This window comes from Cololabis saira, chromosome 1 (genome assembly GCF_033807715.1).
Source record: "Cololabis saira isolate AMF1-May2022 chromosome 1, fColSai1.1, whole genome shotgun sequence".
Classification (NCBI taxonomy): domain Eukaryota; kingdom Metazoa; phylum Chordata; class Actinopteri; order Beloniformes; family Belonidae; genus Cololabis; species Cololabis saira.
In genome coordinates this window covers 27,838,673-27,859,349 of record NC_084587.1, presented here as the reverse complement: position 1 = coordinate 27,859,349, position 20,677 = coordinate 27,838,673, and the positions used below count along the sequence as shown (strand labels likewise).

The window sequence follows — 20,677 nt, the reverse complement described above, 5'->3', positions numbered from 1 at the left end:
TTCTTACTTGAAATGTATACAGTTTGTATATCCCAGTGTCAAATTATAAACAGCACATGGATATATTTCAAAAGGGATGTTCATCTCCTGACTGGAACTTATAAAAGGCTATACCTGAAATGTTTATAGATATTTTTCTTAATGAGCCACAAAAAGTTTACCTATCTGTTTCTATACAACATGGTATAGTAAATGTTTTGTCAACATTTGAGGGATATCGTTGTATAACCCTCTTTTTAAATATCTGTATTAACTTGTATCATAAAGTATAAAAGAGAAAACCTTTGTCTTTTGTGCTTTTTAAGTGTTAACAAAGAGAAATAACACAGACAAATTGACAAAAGTACTTCTTTTTTTTTAATGTATTGCAAAAACGGAAATAAAAACACATTTCCAAACGGGTCTCTTTCTTAGACTTAAAGCCAAGTGTGAATGATGTACATGATGGTCTGTTGAAATCTCAAGTATAAAAAAAAGTGGTTTGGATTGAACAAACAGTGATCTTTACAAATGATTTGTAAACAGTTTCAAATTTCCTGTAAAAGGAAAATGAATCCAAAGCCTTTTCACAGTAAAGGTTTGTCCACCCATTCCAGTTAAAAATAGTCTTTATAAGTTACACTGATCCTTGACACGCTCAACATACGGTACAGTATTTCAATAAGGACAAATGTACTTTACCTCCATCTGTTTGAGCTCATGACTGAGATCTCTTTCTTCGCTAAATATGCAGAGGCTCAGCTGAAACACTTGTCTTTGCTTTATATTTTCCTGAAGAGAGGAAAGTGCTAATGTCAGTTTCCACCTGGAAAACAGGCTCAGGATAAAGGGTCTGCTTGCTGTGGCGTGAGCTCCACCGGCTCCAATTTATCTGAGAGCACACACAGAATCTTGTCAAACTTCTCGTATCGCTCCTTTCTGTCCACGAGTGCCCCCTGCTGACCCCAAAGTAGCCGCAGGGCAAACTCTGTCCGGAAAGCCTCCAGTAGCTCAGGAACTGGCTGCCAGCCTGCTAATGAAACAGTGTGACAGACATTTGATCAGAGCGCAAACACATGTACACAAGCACCAGTTTCACAATAAGTTGTATTTTGCTACTTCCTGCCACAGCTAATTTTGGCTCAACTTTACAATGAGCTTCTGACGAGAACCCCTCAAATGAGCAGATTAATTCATAGCATTTGACAGCAGTTTCTATGATTAATTTTTCTCAGACTTCAGGGACACCTTGTTTGACCTGAGAAGTAGTATTTGATGCCCAAATTTGAAGAAGCCAAACGGTTCATTTTGTCTGCTTGTAGGGGCACCTTTAGCAGCAGTAATATGAAGTAAGCATTTTGTGTATGAAATTATCAAGCTGTCAAATCAATGTACTTGTTGTAATGTTGCTTCACTTCACTGAGGCTTGTGGGCTCTCAATGATGTGCAGCTCTGTCAAGGTGCTGCTACAGGGACTGCAATGACTGGGCCATTGCAACGCTTTGTTTGTTCTGATTTTCAGCTGTTCTGCCGTAGATTTACTGGTGTGCTTGGGTCCCTTTTTCAGCCACATGACCCACTTTCAGCTAAGGTTTAGCTGTCAAAGAGATAGCTTTATATGTGACTTTACCACTTTGATTGAAAAAAAAAAAAAAAACACAAAAAAACAGTTCATTGCTGACCCCATTTGCACAGGTCCAGTGGCTGCGAAACAAGCTCAGTTCATCACTTCTCCACCCCCATGACTGAATCCACAAAAGCCACGAAACTGAACAGCTGGTGTGAGGTTTTTGTGCCGATATGAAGTGTTAGGTCTTAACCAAACACGACACTGTGCATTATGGCCGAACATATAAATTTTGGTCTCTTTTTTTTTTTAAAGGACATTGTAACTAAATTCCTGTGGTTTGTTCAGACACAATAGACTGAACCAAACGGAACAAACATGTTCATTTTAGCAAGAAGTTTCTCCTGACAACTCTTCTAAAGAAGTCTTTTCTAACTGCATTTTCATACACTTTAACATTTGCAAACTGATCCCAAGACATAGATCTTAGGCTTTATTGAAGTTCCTTTCAGTACCGAATGCCCTGAAGTAAAAAAGTAATTTCTCATTTTATGGCTTTAAAGTCTCTCCCTCATTTCCACATCCTCTTGATCCCCTCTTATTTATGCCACTTGATCATCATTTCTAACTCAGCATTGGTAACAATATTTTTTGTTTTACTTCTCATATATACTACTACTAGCATCTTTAGGCTTATGATGTGTGGTTGAGCATTGCATACCTATGAGCAAAGAGTGTGCATGCTGCTTATAATCTTGGGCGCGCAAGGCAGCACTGCGAGCTGCCTGGAGGACGTCGTAGAGCAGCTGACAGCCCTTCTCGCTGTCCTCCACCGGGTCCTCACCTTCCATCAGCATCAGCAGAGGAATAAGATGCGGCACGGCGACACTTCCCTGGACAACAGAATCTGCAGACAGACATGAAGACCATCCCATTCACTGCAACACAGTAACTCCTGTAGCCACAGTGTTGCAACATTTGAAGAGCATTTTCCGTAACCAGTAGGTAAATGGTGTAAAAAAAAAAAAGGATTTTCCATTAGAACTAAAACTGCTCAGAATAACCTCATATTGGTCCCTAATGAAAGTTTGCACTACTTATGTTCTACTAATAGACCTTGGATTGTTTTAACTCTGGAAGTTTCCATTAGCTAGTCCAAAAAGTTTTGCTTGTGTTTTTTGTAGCCTACAAACGCTTTTCAGTTTGTTTATAAGGTCTCATCATCGATTAGTCTGCATGTCAATTTAAAATCATATCATCTTTATATTTGCACCGTACTATAATCTCAGATACTGTGCAGTGACACTAATATCACTTGTTCTTGGGTGCCATATATTATGTCTGTACCCCAGAGGTGTCAAGTAACGAAGTACAAATACTTTGTTACCTTACTTAAGTAGAAATTTTGGTTATCTATACTTCACTGGAGTAATTATTTTTGAGACGACTTTTTACTTTTACTCCTTACATTTTCACGCAATTATCTGTACTTTTTACTCCTTACATTTTAAAAACAGCCTTGTTACTCTATTTCATTTCGGCCTTTAAAAAAAAAACTATCCAGTTAAATTGCACCATCCGGATTGAGTGAATTTGGTTGTGGTTTGATGAGAAGTATAAACATAATACCATTCCGACACCCTATTGGTTTGTACGCGTCTGCTCTCTGAAACACATGTTAATGCTCAATAGTACACATATATGGTTCTTTAATATATTTGCATTATACTAAGATGCATTCATTTTCAATGGCTTTTGTCCTTAATGGCTTTTTCCCCCTTACATTACTTTTACTTTTATACTTTAAGTAGTTTTGAAACCAGTACTTTTATACTTTTACTTGAGTAAAAAACTTGAGTTGATACTTCAACTTCTACAGGAGTATTTTTAAACTCTAGTATCTATACATCTACCTGAGTAATGAATGTGAATACTTTTGACACCTCTGCTGTACCCTCAGATGAATGTAAGGTTCCTCTCTGACGAACACCGATGCTCACCATCTCCCTCATTCAGCAACCTCATGAAGGGTTTGAGCTTCTTCTCAAATAAAACTGCACTCTCTGTATGGCTCCTCCTCAGTGCTCGCCATGTCATTTCCAGGCGCTGTATCTAAACATGTGTAAGCACAAATATACAAGTAGTATTAAAGGGGAAGGAAAAAAAAGAAAAAAAAAATTCTAACAGGTTCATATGAGTTAATGAAATATGTGGCGTGTGTAAACCACCTGAGGCATCTCCAGAGCTTTCATCACAGCCGAGAAGGAGTAAAGGTTGTGGACGTGATCTTTCAGGGCTTGAGCCAACAAGATTACTTTGTGTAAAACAGTTGCTCTCTGGTTCACAGTCCCTGTGCAGCCCAGGATGTCTACAGCAACTCCCAGTGATATTACATGATGCCTAGTAAGATACAGATTAAAGAGTGTGAGTGGAGGAAAAAACTGAAAGTTGCAGTATCGATCTACTCAAACAGAGGTCACCCCAACATGATGAAATGCCCATTAAGTCTAGGCAATCCACAGAGCAACTGTAAACCAGAGAAATACCCCCCGCCTACGAGAACTAAGTAATATTTCCTGTTTCCTCTACAAGGTCAATCAAATACAAACTGTCTACATGGAAAGATAAAAGAAGTTACTTTGTGTTTATCCCCTTATTCATTGATAAACATACACCCGTTTTAGATCGTGTCAGTGGAAGGTACTGTACCTCTGTAACAAATCCTGTCGTAGCTGATGTCCATGTGGCAGAGTGATGAGTTCCAGCCCAGAATCTACTCCCATAACCCTCCTCAGCTCATCAGTCACCCCAACGATACGTGCCACCTGCAATAGCACAACAATAATGCATCAAAACTCCCCCTGGTTTTACATCCGGACTACATCAATTCTACAGTGAAGCTACTCTCGGTATTAAGGGAATTTGTCTGGTTGAACTTACTGACTGCTTACAAGCCGGAACCTATCCAGGCACTATTATGAAACATTTCCTTAATTTAAACTGCATATATTTTGGGCCTTTTTAGAATAACAATTAAATCAGACTTTTTCTTTCTCCCTTAAAGCTTTTATGAATCTGACACTAATAAAGTCAGCGTTCCCAGTTGTAGGAACATACAGTGCAGCAGCAGATCACTGGGCTACCTGGCAGTCAACACTGAGCATGTGCAAAGCCGTGGTGTTGGCATCCGAACGGTTGAAGAGCTCCTTGACCACGAGCAGGACGCTGGGCTCCAAAGGTCGATTGTTCTCCGGCAACAGCAGCGAATCAAACTGGTCCAACTGGAAACAGGATTCTGTCTCCATCTGTGTTCGAGTTAACAATGTTTTAAGTATGTAAAAGTTTCAGCACACATTATGAATGTTCTTACTGCAAATAACCAGGTAGATAACAGTACCCTGATTATTAATTTCACTTTTTTTACAAGGTTTAGGTGAGATACAAGGTACAGGTACAAGATCATTATGTTTTGCAGAAGACATCCTATTTTTAACTGGCACTTTATAATCTGATATCTACAGTAACTATGATCTTTCTCACAGACTGCCACTGCAGTTTACTGTGATATAACATTTCAAAGTCAAGCTTCATTCATTATTCCCTTTTAGAAATAAATCTGAAATATTACTAGACCTGTGCTACTTCTGTGTTGCTTTTTATGTAGCAAATTCATTGTAGTGTTGCCCACAGCAATTTTACAGATGTTGACACGTGTGTGGCCTCATGCAGTAGTAAAACATTCCAAAATAATCAGTTTTATATAAATGACCACAACGTTCACTTCATCTCCTAATAGCAATAGTTTTGTGATTTTAATTAGAAATTAATTCCCCTTTCATCTCTATTTTTACTCTCACATTTTTTCATTAATGCTTGACCTTTATTGTTTGTGTCAAATTGTCTTTCTTGATTAAATTACACACCTAAAAACTGCTCCTTGCACATTCTTGGATATCTACTTATAGACCTGTTTCGTGCTTTATCGATTACATTTGACAGATTTCACAAGTTCCTTCATTCATATCCTTTTTAATATATCATGAGGAGTCAGTAAAAAACTAATTGCCAGAATGGCCCGTGACCTGCTAAGAAAAAAGGAATCTGTGAATAATAGAAAGAATAAAGTGTTGGGTTTTTCATACTAACATGTGGCCTTTCAAAATTCCAGTCCTCCGCTTCCTCTGCTGCCTTCCTCTGAAGCTCTTTGTCAGGCGGCAGCTGTGATGGTTCTACGTTCTCCTGATCCTCCAACAACCCAAAGGAAGTCTCTGTGAGGCGTGCGCGGCTCTGCCACTTCTCCTCTGCCCGCAGTCGGTCCACATGACCCTTCCGCCTCGACTGTGGCACCTGAACACAACAACGTGAGGGTTTACAGGTACTGTAGCCTGGAAGGGGCTAATATTTTCCTCTCTCTCTCTTTTCCAAAACAGAGATGAGAAAAAAATATTTGTGTTCACCTGTACAACCAATTCATCATAGAAGGAGGAAGGGTCTACAGCCCGATCTCTGGGTGGGGGAAGAACAGAGTTGGGGAAAATGGCAGAGACTCTGAGAGGTTTAGGAGGAGCTCTGGGGTGTAGCTGCCCATCTGAGCCTCGCAAAGTTACACCACCACCTGCAGACACAGAGCAGGAACTTCAGATAGAGGACCTCTGCATATTCACAGAAGAAAAGCTTGGGATGTGCTCATGTTTGCACATCACCTGGATGGGAGGGCCGTGTGTGACGTGGTCGAGGGCTTAGCAGGGGTTCACTGCCGGTACGAAACACTGGGGAGATGGGCTCGGGGCCCGTGTCGTCCAGCTGAGTGCTCTGCGGAACGCCTGGAGGAAAAACAAGAACAGAAATAAGAAAATCCACCTGTATTACTGACAGTAACAATTATATATTATTTTCTAAAAGAAACCTTACATCCAGCATGGCAATTTCTTGATTAAATAATCCTCATTATTTAATATTCGCTCATCCAACCCCCCCCCCTCACTGTTTTGAAACATCTGTCTCTGTTGAAGAACTACCCACTGCAAGAATTTAAAATGGCAACACTTATTTCATATACAGCGTCATACCTATATGATGCTTTGCGTTTTCCACCAGTTAAAAATTGCCATTCTGTCACACTGTCAGATTCTGTCTGGAACCGATGCACATCGATGGCATCTTTGTGCCCATCAACATCTGCTGTTTAAGCGCTTGATGCCTGATGTAGCTACTAACATTTTAAGCCTCACATAGAAAAAGATGAAGGCTGGTTTCTGGTAAACGGATTTCTCTCCAACTTGTCACACACTTCCCCCCTCCCCCCCTGCCCCCTTTCAAAGTTTAAGTATTCTCAAGGTTGCACAGCTCCCTCTGGAGTCACAAAAGGCTTTAAACAACTTTATTTCACATGTCCCTCTACTCAAGGCCTTAAACATAATGTTATTAAGTAAAAAATCCCGAAAACTCTCTTTCACAGTATAAAAGTCATTTTCAGATCATAGTCTATAATTGAGTTTTCATTTTGTCACAGCTTGCATTCACAAAAGGCCTCAACTAGTCTTTTTCAAACATAAGATTACTTACTCCACAGCTTGCTGTCCCTACATTAAGACTAATAACTCATAAATGATAAAATATTGATGTGTTCATCATAGTTCTGTCTGTCAGACATTAGCGGTTGCTAGTGCAGGATAAGCTACCTGTTCTTAGGTTGCTATCAGATTGTGCAGACTGAAGTGAAGGCCTCCGCCCAACATTCTCCAAGTTTGCCGGCTGACTTCCACTCCTGCAACACACAAGACAGTGTTTAGTCAAACTTTTATGTTCGTCTACATGTATAAATACAAGCATATGTACGATTGCATGCAGCTACACTTGCTCGAACCTTAACAGTGGATTGATGATCTGCAGTGTGTCGTTGTGTGCGGAGCTGAAGCTCCGTCTCTTGCTGTGCTCCTTGTGGTTTTCTCCGGTCCCCGGCCTGCTGCTGCTACTTTTGAGCTCTGCATCCCGTTCAGTGATGACACGCAAAGGGAGGGTCCGGTTGATTGGATGAAAGATAATAGCACCCGAAGCCGCGGAGATGGGGCGACGTCCGCCCACATAGAATCGGATCAGAGCGGGAACGTTGTCAAAGCGATCTTCCTCAAACTGGAACAGCTCCCGAGAGTATCCCTGTCACAGACACGGAGGCACACTCATAAGTTATCAGGGAAGAACCTATAAAGCAAAAATAAGGCCAAATCTATTAGCTATTGTAGCTTGAGTTTTAGTAGAAGTTACCGTAGTTTGTATACATAGCAGTTACCTTTCAGAAGTATAATCACAGAAAAAATTTAAAACAACTCCATATAAAAAGAAAAACCCACTGGTTCATTATCGATCTCCTTCTTCAGCAGTTGTCCTTGATTATGAATATAATCATTTACAATTTGATAAAGTAAATATAAACCTTAGTAGAAATCTAAGTATTGTGTCACAAAGTAAATATAACTTATTTTTAACCCGACATTTTTGGAGTTATCACAAATATTTCACAAATCATTTAGTCTCTAAATGAACAAATATTGCCAATCACCAGTTCCAAAAGGGCATCTTCGTGTCACCTGTCCTGCTTAACAAAGCACCAAAAGTCCAGAGAGATTCAATGAAATGTGATATAAAATAATGTTGTTGCTTGATACATAATTTAAAAAACTAATAAAACCCACCCACCGCCTTTTTTTGTGTGCATCAGCACATGTTATATAGACACACCTTTTTGGGACGAAGTACAACTCGTATTATCTTGAAGTGCAAGGGACCGTCCTTCCAAAAGCAGCTCAAAACATAGTCACCAGGTGCAGAACTGGAGTCACGGACGAGGAAGTCGCCATCCCTCTCAAAAAGAGACTCTGCAGCCTGGAGACAAATCAGCAGGTTAACTCTGCCAGATGGACCTCAAAGATTCACATTCAAGTTAAAACTCATGATAAATGGAAGTTAACCACAGTGTACGCTACAAGGATGGAGCAATAGTGGGCACTGCATTTTTTGTTCCTTTTTGTTTACTGACCATTATTATATAATTCTCATACCTAGTAGTTAAAATGTATTCAGACTAAAAACGTAAATACAGTTCAACCTAAAAATGTTTGCTGTAGAGACACTGAGCTGTATGCTTCTGTGTTATTACCAGACGTTTTGTATTATGCAGTGTACAAATATAAATGCAGCCGACTAAATTGTTTAAAGTGTGACTTTCTGGTAAACAACACCACCCAATGATGTTTGTGTTATAAAACAAGGGAAACAAAACAAAACAAAAAAAAACATCCTTTACTGTTGTGCAATTTCACATGTTGCAGCTTGCAGCTTTTCTTCACTTCATCATCCACAATACCAGATTTACAACACTGTTAAAAGAAGGAGCAGCCACATTATAAATTTACAGACTTTCAATGTGGCAATATTTTTTGGAAGTGTTGCAGGTTTGAAACTTCAAAAAAAATGGATGAATGTTAACTGAAGTTGACAGTTGGAAACATACCGGATTTACACAGTTCATGAAACTACATAAAAGTTAAAGTAAATATGAAGCACTTTTTCTTTGGCTTTCCCTACCATTACTACTTCTGATTTAGGGTTTTAATACACATACTGAACGTGTAGCATTTAGTATTGAATTTGCCTGCAGTGTACATCCTGCTCAAGCAGAATGACCTTTTTGAGCCGTCACTTGTTGCTTGGCAACCTCAAGGTGGGGACAAGGCTCCATTAAGTTGTTTTTGGCTTTATTAGTATTGGTGGGTAGACTGTGTCTGAGCAGAGCCAGATCATAGGCTTTATGCTCACTTCAGCCACTGGCTGTTCTTTTCACCCTGCAGGCATGAGTTCTCTTAACAAGATAGAAAAAGACCATATTTTCCAAACAGACAATTTATTCTACTGATATCTATGTTTTCTAATATTTAATGAGGCATAAACCCAGCAGAGTATGGTCTAATTTGCACCTCACGGCTGAGCGGTCCATGGTACCACGCATGGCTCCTCGGATCTTCAGTGCCGAGCTTCAGCTCCTCTTCCAGCTCTTTCTTCATTGAGTCCATGTCTTTCCGACCACCAAACACCTACAAGGTATACAGAAGCAAACGGCACTTTGTCCTAATGCTTTCATCGTGTTTGAGTGGGGCTTTATATACCAGTATGTCGGGATAAAAAAAAAATAAGGAAACTATGTCAAACAAATGAGAAACAGAGAGGTCGTTTGGTTAATTTCTTACCTTCAGGTGGCTGAAGTATGCACTGATACTCTTCCTCCTGCTGAAAAATGAGAGCCAAAAGTTGATTTGGGGCTATGTAATGATGATGATGATGATGATGATGACGTTTTTCCCCTGAACATTAAAAGTACAAGCATGGAAGGCCAAGGTCTGTGTCTGTCATTAACACCACACAAACTAACAGACTTTTAATAGCCTGCTTCATTTTCCTCCTTCCTTCCTCCCTTAGCTTCCAACGTCCTGCCTCTGCAAACACAAGGCTCCCACACGAAGAGCTGGCAGAAGTTACAAAAGATCATTCCCAGTGATCTTATTAGCCACAAACTAGAAAATCTATATCTGAGCCTGCGTCGTTCGGTATAAAGATCAGCATCCTGGTTTCACATCTGGACATCAGAATCAACATTCATACAACAAAAAATAATGTTTTACTTTTTGTCCATGCTAAGCCTTACAATGTTAAGCTTTTTCCAACCTGATGCATTTACTAACAAATATTGAAAAATACATACATAAATAAAACCTAAAATCTTTAAAGCTCTGCATATGATGGATGTTATTCTAACTACTGGTTCATCAATTGGTGCCTCTTTACTTCATATGAACATTGATTCGATTTAAGAACTGAGCTTCACATCAAATTAAGTAAAAAATAAATACTGATAGATGTCCTGAAAATCTTCAGTATGTTTAAAACACTACTCTGACTCAGTTCTCTGAAAACTACAACAAGGACATGTCCCCCATGTCCTCCGTGGAGCTTTAAATAAGTCGCCTTCACTGCTACAAAACTCTAGTCTGCATGCTCTTTCCAGCTTTCTTGTATTCAGGACCTGGAACCAGACCTCCCAAATAGTTATAATAACAAATACAAGAAACACAAGTGACAGGATCAACCTTGCCTTTTCATTTTATGAAGTCTTTTATATTCCCTGTAACATTAAATTCAACTCTATCACATCCAATAATTGGTTGAGTTATATAATAAAAAAGATAAATTATAAATATATGAAATCATATAAAGATTCAAGATCTCTTTATTGTCATTCCACACAGTTTTATTCCAAGAATTCACAGGCTAGAACTAAATCCTGTTTCTCACGAACTCTTCCAGTGCAATAGTAAAATAAATCAGACTTTAAATTTAGGATTGCTTGCTTTGTCTGACCACATCTCAAATACAAACAACTTTCCTTTAAAAATCCATCAGTACATTTTTCCATTTGTCACTTAACTATTTTTTACATTACTCTCTTTTCTTTTAAACGACACTATATTAATGTTCAGGGCGGGCGGGGAACTATTTGCAAATTGTTTTCCTTGGACTCTTCTAACCAGCTGATTTGTGTGCTTTGAATTATTCTTATTGTTTGAGTTACATAATGCCTCCTGTCAACACTCAAAGGAGAAGAAAATCACTGTAACCTTTACATTGTAGCTGTTTTGTGAAGTGTATAGTGTTATATTACACACACACACACACACACACACACACACACACACACACACACACACACACACACACACACACACACACACACACACACACACACACACACACACACACACACACACACACACACACACACACACACACACGAATGACGGTAACAACATCCTGTCAGAGGGGCGTTGGTCAGCAAAACACCTGTAATGTTCCAGAGATTTATGCAAGACTTAATGTCCCTTATACTTATGGAAGTAACACTAATTACTACCGTGCTCTAATACCTTTTGTTCTCAAACTGAACATGTTGTGCAGAGTTAAGTTTCGTCTGTGCCTCAAAATTGTGCAACAGGTTAGTTCGCCGGCGAAGTTACAGGTAACAACAGTCCAAAAGTCACCATTTACAAAGCCGTTTCTAGCTGTTAGATATGTGAATGTTAGAAACCCAGCATGTCCAAAGTTTTTTTTTTTTTTTTTTTTTAAACATGAAAAGTGATAAGTTGTAACATTTTGCGTTAATTATCAGAGGTATTTGCTGGTTTTAACCCCAGCAGCGACCACCACGTCCTACCTGCCGCTCCGACGCGCTCCGACGCGCTCCGACTCACAGCTCAGCCGTCCCGCACATGTTTTTCACGGTTCCTTCTCCAAACCAGCAATATAAAAACAACAGCTGGAAGTCTGTAATGCTCTTTCTTTCTCTCTTGCGTTTCTTCCCAGCCGTGGTTATCCTCTCCTCCTTCCTCTTTCCCCCCCGCGCCGAGTTGGACGAGTTGTCACAAGTTTTCCCGAGCTCTTCCTCCCCGCCCAAAGCCGCGCTGCCGCAAGGCCGCTGTCTGCCTGACATTCCTGGGATACCGACCATCACCTGGTCCCGGGCAGGTCTGCAGGCGGATTTATGGTCCGCGTTACACCAACGCAGAACCTACGGCGTAGGGTACCGCGGCGACGCGCACCGCCGCGTACCTTACGGCGTAGTTTCTTCGTCGATTTAACGCAGAACCATAATTCAGGCTTTAGGCAGGGGAGCAGGCTACGGAAGAGTATCAGGGCCATGGAGTAGAAAAAATATTTGAGAGGGGAAGATTTTTTTTATTGTGCACTTCGAGAAAAAAGTCGAAATGTCGAGAAAACAGTCGAAAAAAGTAGAAATGTCGAGATTAATATTGAAGTACAATTTCGAGAAAAAAGTCGAAATGTCGAGAAAAAAGTCGAAATGTCAAGATTAATGTTGAAGTACAATTTCGAGAAAAAAGTCGAAATGTCGAGGAAAAGTCGAAATGTCGAGAGAAAAAAGTTGAAATGTCGAGATTAATGTTGAAATACAATTTCGAGAAAAAAGTCGAAATGTCGAGATTATTGTTGAAATATAATTTCAAGAATAAAGTCAAAATTTAACATTTCAACTTTATTCACGAAGTGCATAATAAAAAAAAAAAAATTCCTCTAAAATATTTTTATTTTTCTCCTGCCTGGAGTAGAAAAAATATTTGAGAGGGAAAGATTTTTTTTGTGCACTTCGAGAAAAAAGTCGAAATGTCGAGAAAAAACTCGAAATGTTGAGATTAATGTTGAAATACAATTTCAAGAATAAAGTCAACAGTTCGTAGCCTTTTTTCTCAACATTTCAACTTTATTCATGAAATTTTGACTTTTTTTTCTCAACATTTCGACTTTTTTCTCGACATTTCGACTTTTTTCTCAACAGACTTTTTTCTCGAAATTGTACTTCAACTTTATTCTCGACATTTCGACTTTATTCTCGACATTTCGACTTTTTTCTCAACATTTCGACTTTTTTCTCAACATTTCAACTTTTTCTCGAAATTGTACTTCAACTTTATTCTCGACATTTCAACTTTTTCTCAACATTTCAACTTTTTTCTCAACATTTCAACTTTTTTTCTCGAAATTGTACTTCAACATTAATCTCGACATTTCGACTTTTTTCTTGACATTTCGACTTGCACAATGAAAAAAAAAATCTTCCTCTAAAATATTATTTTTATTTTTCTCCTGCCTGGCCCTAATATTCCTCCGTAGGAGGCAGATGGCTGCACACCAATATTTCTAAGATACTTCCATCGCTTCAAATGTTTTTATTTGCACAAACCTAAAGTTAAATAACTCAGTGGGGATTTTCAGATTTCATATCAAAGTAATTGAAAAAGTTGATAAACGTGCTTACAGATGTTGTGGCAGCACATTGAAGTCTGTGGACAGGTTTTTTTTGTCACGTATTTTCTCTGCAATCAAGGTGAAATGACCTCCCCCAGCAAGATCTGTCTCTTGATTGTTTTACAACCTCCAGGGCTTTTAGTTTTTAACAGGAATGTCTCCACTTGACAGACCTCATTTAAAGAGGACAAAAAGTTTTGTGCTTGAAGGCATTCGTTTGGGTGACTGAAGTCTTAAAATAATGTTTCTAGAGTGGTTTTAGCAGTACTGTAGATCAACGTCTTGAAACGTTTTTAATGAGCCATATTAGTCCAAAAAAAAAGACATTCAGCCAGCAGATTTGCAGGGCACTGTGTGACGTCACAGATCCAGGTCTGAGTGGAATTATCTGGATCAGTGTTCTTCAAAAATACCTGACATGTACCGCTTGGTATCAAGATCTACACGTGTGTCAAGGTCCACTAGATCTAGGTAAATGAGTATATTTCTATGTCCAGCTCTCTCCTCAGGTTGAAGAAACCGCCAACGTTTAAACTTTCAAGTGGCACTTCCTCAATTGACCATTAGCGAAAAGCGAGTCAACCCCCATGACCCCAGTTTTATAATGTCCAACTTTGGAGCCTGGTTCAAAAACTGGCTCTGGTCTCCATTGGTCGATTAAGCATCCATGACAGCTGTACAGTAAAACTATATAAAATCGACACATTTGTGTATAATTGGTGTTGACTCTTAATCATCTAGATCATGGTAACTCTCTAAGGCTTGAAAAAAGGCCACTGGACATTTCACCTTCTATTGTGAAGATTTCGTCAGAACTGACTGAGCATATTTATTCGTATTAGAATATGTTATGTTTCGCTATTAATCAAGCAGACCACAGTGACTGGCTGAGGCGGACTTTGAGGTTTGTTTACGTCCTTGAAAAGGGAAGGACAGTAAAAGGAAATATTTGTGGCCTTAGGTAATCCACACAGAGGACAAAAATAAGAAACTGTGGGACACAGTCAGGTCTCACATATACCTTTGTATTTGTGACGGCCTTGTGATGTGAACAAAACATCACAAGTAAGTCAAGAAAGTAATCAGTTCCGGAGATTCAATATGAAGCCCTCACATTTGCCAAACGAACCAAATTTTACCAATCCATCATGCTTGGGCATTGTACAGGTCACCTAGTGTAAGTGCACCCATAAAGAAAGTCGGCTGACACTATTAAGAAAAGCCCTTTTTATGTCTAATGTGTGGAAATAACCCACAATTTTAACTTTAACATTATTTTCTTTTACTTTTTCTTTTGGATTATTAAAAAGAATGTTTTAATAACAATAATAATAATAACAACAGTAATAATAATATAGCTGACCTTGAGTGCCATGACAGCAGCTGTTCTGTTGCAGCTGCAGTTTTGGGTTACTAGTAATTAACAAGTTTCAGTGCTTTGTATTTATATTAACAGTTATCCTGTGAATATATCTCCCAAGAAATTGTGGGCTGCTTCTATTTGTTTGCATCCATTCTTCCACTCCATAGATCACCAACAGAGATGTCATTTTTCAATTCAATTTTTTTTCTATTTTGTGTTGGTTTTGTTAAAACGGGGGCACCGGTTTTGAATTGAGGCTCAATTTTTTCTTGAGAGCTCTTGCACTGCATTGCTTTTGTAATAGAAATCTTCAAGTAAAACATATCAAAATTGAACACTGTGCAAAGCAAGATTTTTTACCCTTGGTAAGTCAAGACCTACATTTTCTTTAGTATTATAACAAGTAACTAGAAAAGTCTGGATATGTAAAATGTCAGTTCACTCGGGGTATTAAGACACGCCACTTATCTCTACCCCAGATTATACACATCTGGTTTTGTTTTTACATAATAATACTTTTAAACTTCTGCACTTCTGATAAATGAAAATATTACAGCTCATTTTCACAGATGCAATACCCTAGTTAATCTGAGTAGGACTGTTCCTTTACATCATGCAGGAATACTGGAATACTTCTTTCTGGAAGGACAACTTCAATTTGTCAAATCTTCATTTTCAGCACCTTTAGCACTATAAGATGAAGCATTTGTTTCACCCTAAAAGCAGGGGGATCAAAAAGCTTGTGACAAATTAAAGGAAAAATCTGAAACCTTCACCCCCATAGCAAAGAGTTCAAGTTACACGGTTTCCTTAGAGGCAAGGGTTACTGAAAATCAATAAAGGGTTGTTAGGAGTGATGATATTTCTGTCTTGTCTTTCAGGGTAACAGTAACCCCACCCACAGGGCATAAGGGGTCACTGACCACTTGGATGAGCAGGAAAAAGGTGTAACTCCCATGCTGTGGCCCTGACAGCCACCTAACCAGCGTCTCCTTGAGTCTACCATAGTAAGTTGTTGAACAGGCACTGTGGCAGAACACCACAAATTAAGCTGCTGCTCTCTTGAAAAACGTGGCTGTGTGCCCAAAGTTTGTCAAAGAGCACCTTGGCAAACTGCAGCGATACTGGGAACATTTCTTGCGCACTGATGAAACTAACATTGAATTTTGGTCACATATGGCAGAGGGAGTGTCATGGATTTGTCGTGCTATGCTGCTTCAGGACCTGGACTAGTTGTCATCATCCAGAGGACATTAAATTCCCAATTTATCCGAATATCTAAGGGGAGAATGTCAGGATGGCTGTCAGTTGAAGTGTAGTAGGGCCTGAGTGATGGAGTGAGACAATGACCCGAAGCACCGTAGTAAATTCACCAAAAAATAGTTGCAGAAAAAAGAAATCTTGGAGAGTGGCGTAGTCAGGGACCAGACTTTTAGGATATATACCAGATGCAGTACATTTATTTCAAAGCAGCTTCTCACACCAGACATCCTAAAAATGTGTTTAAGCTGAAGCAGTTCATTAATAAGAAATGGCCTAAAATTGGTCTTGGAACCTGTATTGGTCTAATTTAAAGGTACCAAAGGTGTCTGACAAGCTATTAACTCCAAGAATGCATCCATCACTGTGAATTTTTAATCAATGTGTTTAGTTAAGACTTGAGAAATTATAAAGGTTTTCTTTTATAAGCCTTAGCACAGCGTCACCATTATGATCACCATTAGCTAGTCACCAAGGTCTGTACAAGTCTTTTAACGTTGCATTCATTAAAACTAGTTGTGTTGGAGCAGGGAAACGCAGGGCTATCGAATTCCCTTCAATGGCTTGAGCTCGAGAACACTTCTTTAGTACACTGTGTTTCTGTTGTGACTTAGATGAAGCGAAGATCACATTTTATGGCCAATTTATCAATAAAAAACTGTTTATTTTGAGGGATTCACATACTTTTTGACACCACTTTAAGTCAGAGTCGGTTTTTGCCTCTGTGTGATTGTTAGGTGACTTTGGCGTCACCTCACAAGGTCTGACACAGTTTTTATAAGGTACGAGTTAATCATTAGTAGACTACCAAGAGAAAGTTCATTTCTTCAGTGTAACAACCGACATACCTGCAACAGACACTGGAAGAAAGCTCACCTGTGTTTGCTTTCCTGGTTAACAGCGTTGTCCTCATTCAGGGGGCGGAGCTGCGTGCAGGAGGCAGAGAGGCGGTGCTTTTTGTCAGCGCGCTGGAGGCGGGGAAGAATACTGTGACGAAAGAGATCCTTTGGCTTCTCCTGGAGGATATGGTAACATTATATCCAAGGTTATTATTTTTGATCAATCTGACGCCACAGATTACATAATTTTAAGGTAAAAGAGACTGTTTTGTGAAGGTCAATCTGGTGGAAACACTTCAGCCTCACCACATCCATGGATGATCCCAGGGAATGCTTTCGTCTCACTCTGCGTTTCACAACCTGCTCACCTGAAAGGGAAGAAACACTGTAAAATAGTATTTTGGCTATTATATTTGCAGTACATTTTTTTCAGAGAAGTAAAGAAGATAAAATACATACCATATTCAAAGCTGTTTGTTAAAGCTGAAGCTGTAATAAAGAAAGAAAAAAAAAAGCATGAAAATTGTAATTACAATGTGCAAGTATAGGTCCCAGCTATTTCTCTTGGTACAAAGCTAAAAGATCTACTGTATTCACACACTGGGGGACATTTATTAACCTGTGACAGTCAGTGAGGCCTTTGATTGTGTTATCAGGTCCCATCAGTAATGTTAGTTGATTCATGCAAAACAGCCTTTTACTTGATAAACCGGCTCGCTCAGCACAGATAACCGCAACAGATACAGATCTCTTCTGATTGAAAACACTCATCAAAACTGACACACACATGCCTAAACACACACTTTCATTAACCGGTGTCTCTCATGAACATCTAAAACATTATTTGCTTTAAATGCAGGAGAAACTAATGGAAGCAACCTTCACTTACTCCACTAGTGGTTGTGCATGGATTTCTTTTTCATGGCAGAACCTGTGCTTATGTTGTTCTGAGGTATTGTAATTGCAATCTATCTCACAATATTAGCAAAGGTATTTTCCTTTTCTTTCTTTCTTTCTTTTTTACACAGAATGCCATGGTTGTGAATGCAAGTACACTAAAACCTGTTCAAATCATCCAACATCAAAAATGATTAAATACAAAATACTGGCATTAGATATTGGCAGGATTTTTTCAAGATAACATAAAAACGTGGACTCATTTTTAGGTCATTATCGTGTCAACTGTTATGCAGCATCAGTGTGTAATATGAAGTGCATCAATTATTCAATTAAGTCAATACAAATTTGTTGATACACGTCAAATTTGTTGATACACTGCAGCCGTAAGAGACTCTGGTGTTCTGGGATCCACATGTTATCTTTATAATTAAGCCTGGGATCTTGTAGACCAAGGGTATTTGATTCTGGTCCTGGTGGTCCAGTGTCCTGCATGTTATAGATGTTCCCCCATGTCAGCACACCTGATTCACAGTAATGGTTCGTCATTAGCATGCCAGCAACATCTGCAAAAGTCTGACACAGTGATTTGTATCTGGGTGTGATGAAGCAGGGAAACATCTAAAGCATGCAGGATATCAGACCTCAAGGACCAGAATTGAATACCCCTGCTGTAGATGGTAATACCTTTACATGTAAATACAACTTTTTCACACATTTTAAATCATTCCAGCCCTCGTGTGCATGTTAATTTGCTCACGTCCTCCGTGTATTACCGGAGTGTGGGTCCAGCCTCTGTCGATGTCTTGAAAGCTGAGTGAGGATGGTTTGTCTGTGTGCTGCATCCTCTATCCCTACATCCTTTAGCTCTCCATCTGTTACATTCAGCAAACCCTGCAGAGAAGGTGAGCCAGAAGGAATAAAGCTGAATTGAGGATTATGAGCATTTCGGAAAAGAATAAAAGACAGATTAAGAAACCAGCAAGCTCAAACATATACTTATTTTTATATTTACATACCTCCAAACCATAAAATTCACTTTCTAGTATCTTGGTGTACTGAGGCAGGCTGATCTGACGCAGCCACCAGGCGATAGAGCGATTATTCATGTCTGAACAGCAATGAGAGAAAAGATACAGATTACATACCAGTGCACACACTAAGACACATGCTTGTACTTGTTTTTGTGCATGAGTGTCTGAGAATTCACTTTTGATATTACCCTACATTCAGAAAGCGGTAAAACTGACACATAAGCAGAGTATGTTGTACTGTTTGCCCTCCAGTAGCTGCAAAATGTAACACCTACCTGTTTACGGGATCTACCGTGGCCCTCTGTGGTTTTTGTTTTTTAATTTTTTTACTGTTTCTTTCTGTAATGTATCTCTTTCATTACATTCTTTTCTTATTTCCCTCCGTTTTCCTTCTTCCCGTAGAGCTGATCTCATCTGAGTAACTTCTGTCATGAAGTTAGCATCTCCCTTTCTTTTTGTGGAAACGGTGGAAGCCCGCTCCCCCCTTAAAGCTGCAGGGTCCCTTCAAACGCCAATCAGATTTTACCGTGGGCAAGCAGCACCCTGAAGAGATCAGCAAATCACAGCACAAGAACTGGAAAGGGCTCTCGGGAGGTGGAGAGATCAGGCAGAGGCATGTCTTGGAAGAGAGAAAAAACAAGAAGAGGGGTTTTACATTGTCAGGCAGCCGTCAGCATGTCAGGTCAGAGACAGGTATGCATGCACACTGATGTGCTCTCCAGACTTGGAGTATTATCACATGGTCCAAAAACTGACTTCCCATCGTCTTTTCTTAAGCGCTTTTCTTTGAATTCATAGAAACTTGTCATGAGGTGCCAAAATATATGGTGAGAGAAATTATAATAGATGGCCTCTGCAGTGAGGATCTGACCACACCTCCATTGAGCTGGGATGTGACTCTGCTGGGAGACAAAAAGATGTTCAAAAGTATTCCAAAAAAAGGCAGGAGGTACTTTGTCTAATGCTCCCCAGCCAACATTTGCATGTGGGGGGCCATCTGAGATAAACTGTACATGGGGTTAAAAAAAAAAGGGATTGTCCCCTGGTTTCATGATGGCCCTGTGTGAAATTCCCCCCATGGTTCACTTATGTGGTTGGCCCAAGTGGGATCCAGATAGGACACCTAGTTTGGGCCTATACCCATGTACCCATGTACCCATGAACCTGAGCATAACCCCTGCAAGCGATTCACATGGAGCCTACATGGAACCCGTGAACAATCCCATAAGGAGCATTATTTTTCAGCCCAAACATATCTCAGATGGGTCAAGCATACAAATATTAGCTGGGTCTTTTAATTGTAATTTTTGATCATGGAAAAGTGTTTTACTCTTTCTTTTATACAGGATGCTGTATTTCCTATGTTGAGGGACATGGTAAAGAAAGAAATTGGCTCCCAGTTGAATGTATCCGGGACATTTCGGTCAGTTAGGATCCTTCCTATGTAAAAAAGACTGTTGGTCGGGATACTTTCTGCTTCTCCAGATAGTTGAGACAAATGACAAATGCAGCAATTGTGAGAAAGGTTTTCCCGTGTATAAGAGTGACACCTGGTGTTGAAATAAAAAGTGACTTCCACAAATTTTACATGAAAAATAACCATTTTAGTAATTTATACTATAAGCCATGATAACATGTATGATCAGTAAAAATGATCAAAGTAGTTTTTAATTAATAAACATTTTATTCACTTGAAAAGTATTACCAAAGCCTTGTGGTATTAAACAAAACAAAAAATAAATAAACAATACAAGTAATTAACATTTTAATTATGACACCATGAGTATCCATTCAGGAACATGCAAAGAAAAATAAATAGATACAATTTGGAAGATGTAAAACAATTTGGTTAAACATGTGTAAAACCAAC

The 20,677-nt window shown here is 39.2% G+C and overlaps 1 protein-coding gene across 4 annotated transcripts; it reads right to left on the bottom strand.

Moving 5' to 3' along the window:
- Positions 1-334: 334 nt before the first annotated feature.
- Positions 335-19,287, bottom strand: sh2d3a (SH2 domain containing 3A). Of its 4 annotated transcripts, none has more exons than XM_061719970.1 (20): positions 19,083-19,287; positions 18,793-18,884; positions 18,550-18,667; positions 17,336-17,365; positions 17,183-17,244; positions 16,914-17,053; positions 9,790-9,829; positions 9,520-9,636; positions 8,285-8,428; positions 7,413-7,702; positions 7,228-7,313; positions 6,250-6,369; positions 6,004-6,161; positions 5,693-5,893; positions 4,690-4,851; positions 4,256-4,371; positions 3,775-3,946; positions 3,547-3,658; positions 2,268-2,453; positions 335-1,009 (listed from the first exon to the last, which is right to left on the bottom strand). In XM_061719970.1, the coding sequence occupies exons 2-20, from the start codon at positions 18,880-18,882 to the stop codon at positions 819-821; spliced, it is 2,535 nt and encodes an 844-aa protein (XP_061575954.1). In that variant the 5' UTR covers positions 18,883-18,884; positions 19,083-19,287; the 3' UTR covers positions 335-818. The 4 variants fall into 4 exon arrangements, with proteins under 4 accessions (XP_061575954.1, XP_061575946.1, XP_061575962.1 ...); XM_061719962.1 differs by having other exon boundaries at positions 335-1,012; positions 19,083-19,286; XM_061719978.1 differs by having other exon boundaries at positions 335-1,012; positions 9,790-9,826; positions 19,083-19,286.
- Between the last annotated feature and the right edge of the window lie 1,390 nt (positions 19,288-20,677).

Excerpts from the sequence above, each read along its gene's own strand:
- sh2d3a (XM_061719962.1), bottom strand. The coding sequence starts at position 18,882 with ATGAATAATCGCTCTATCGCCTGGTGGCTGCGTCAGATCAGCCTGCCT. Across the intron at positions 7,703-8,284 it reads TTGTACTTCGTCCCAAAAAG|GGATACTCTCGGGAGCTGTT; the intron begins GTGTGTCTATAT and ends TGTCTGTGACAG. Across the intron at positions 6,162-6,249 it reads CACACGGCCCTCCCATCCAG|GTGGTGGTGTAACTTTGCGA; the intron begins GTGATGTGCAAA and ends CTGTGTCTGCAG.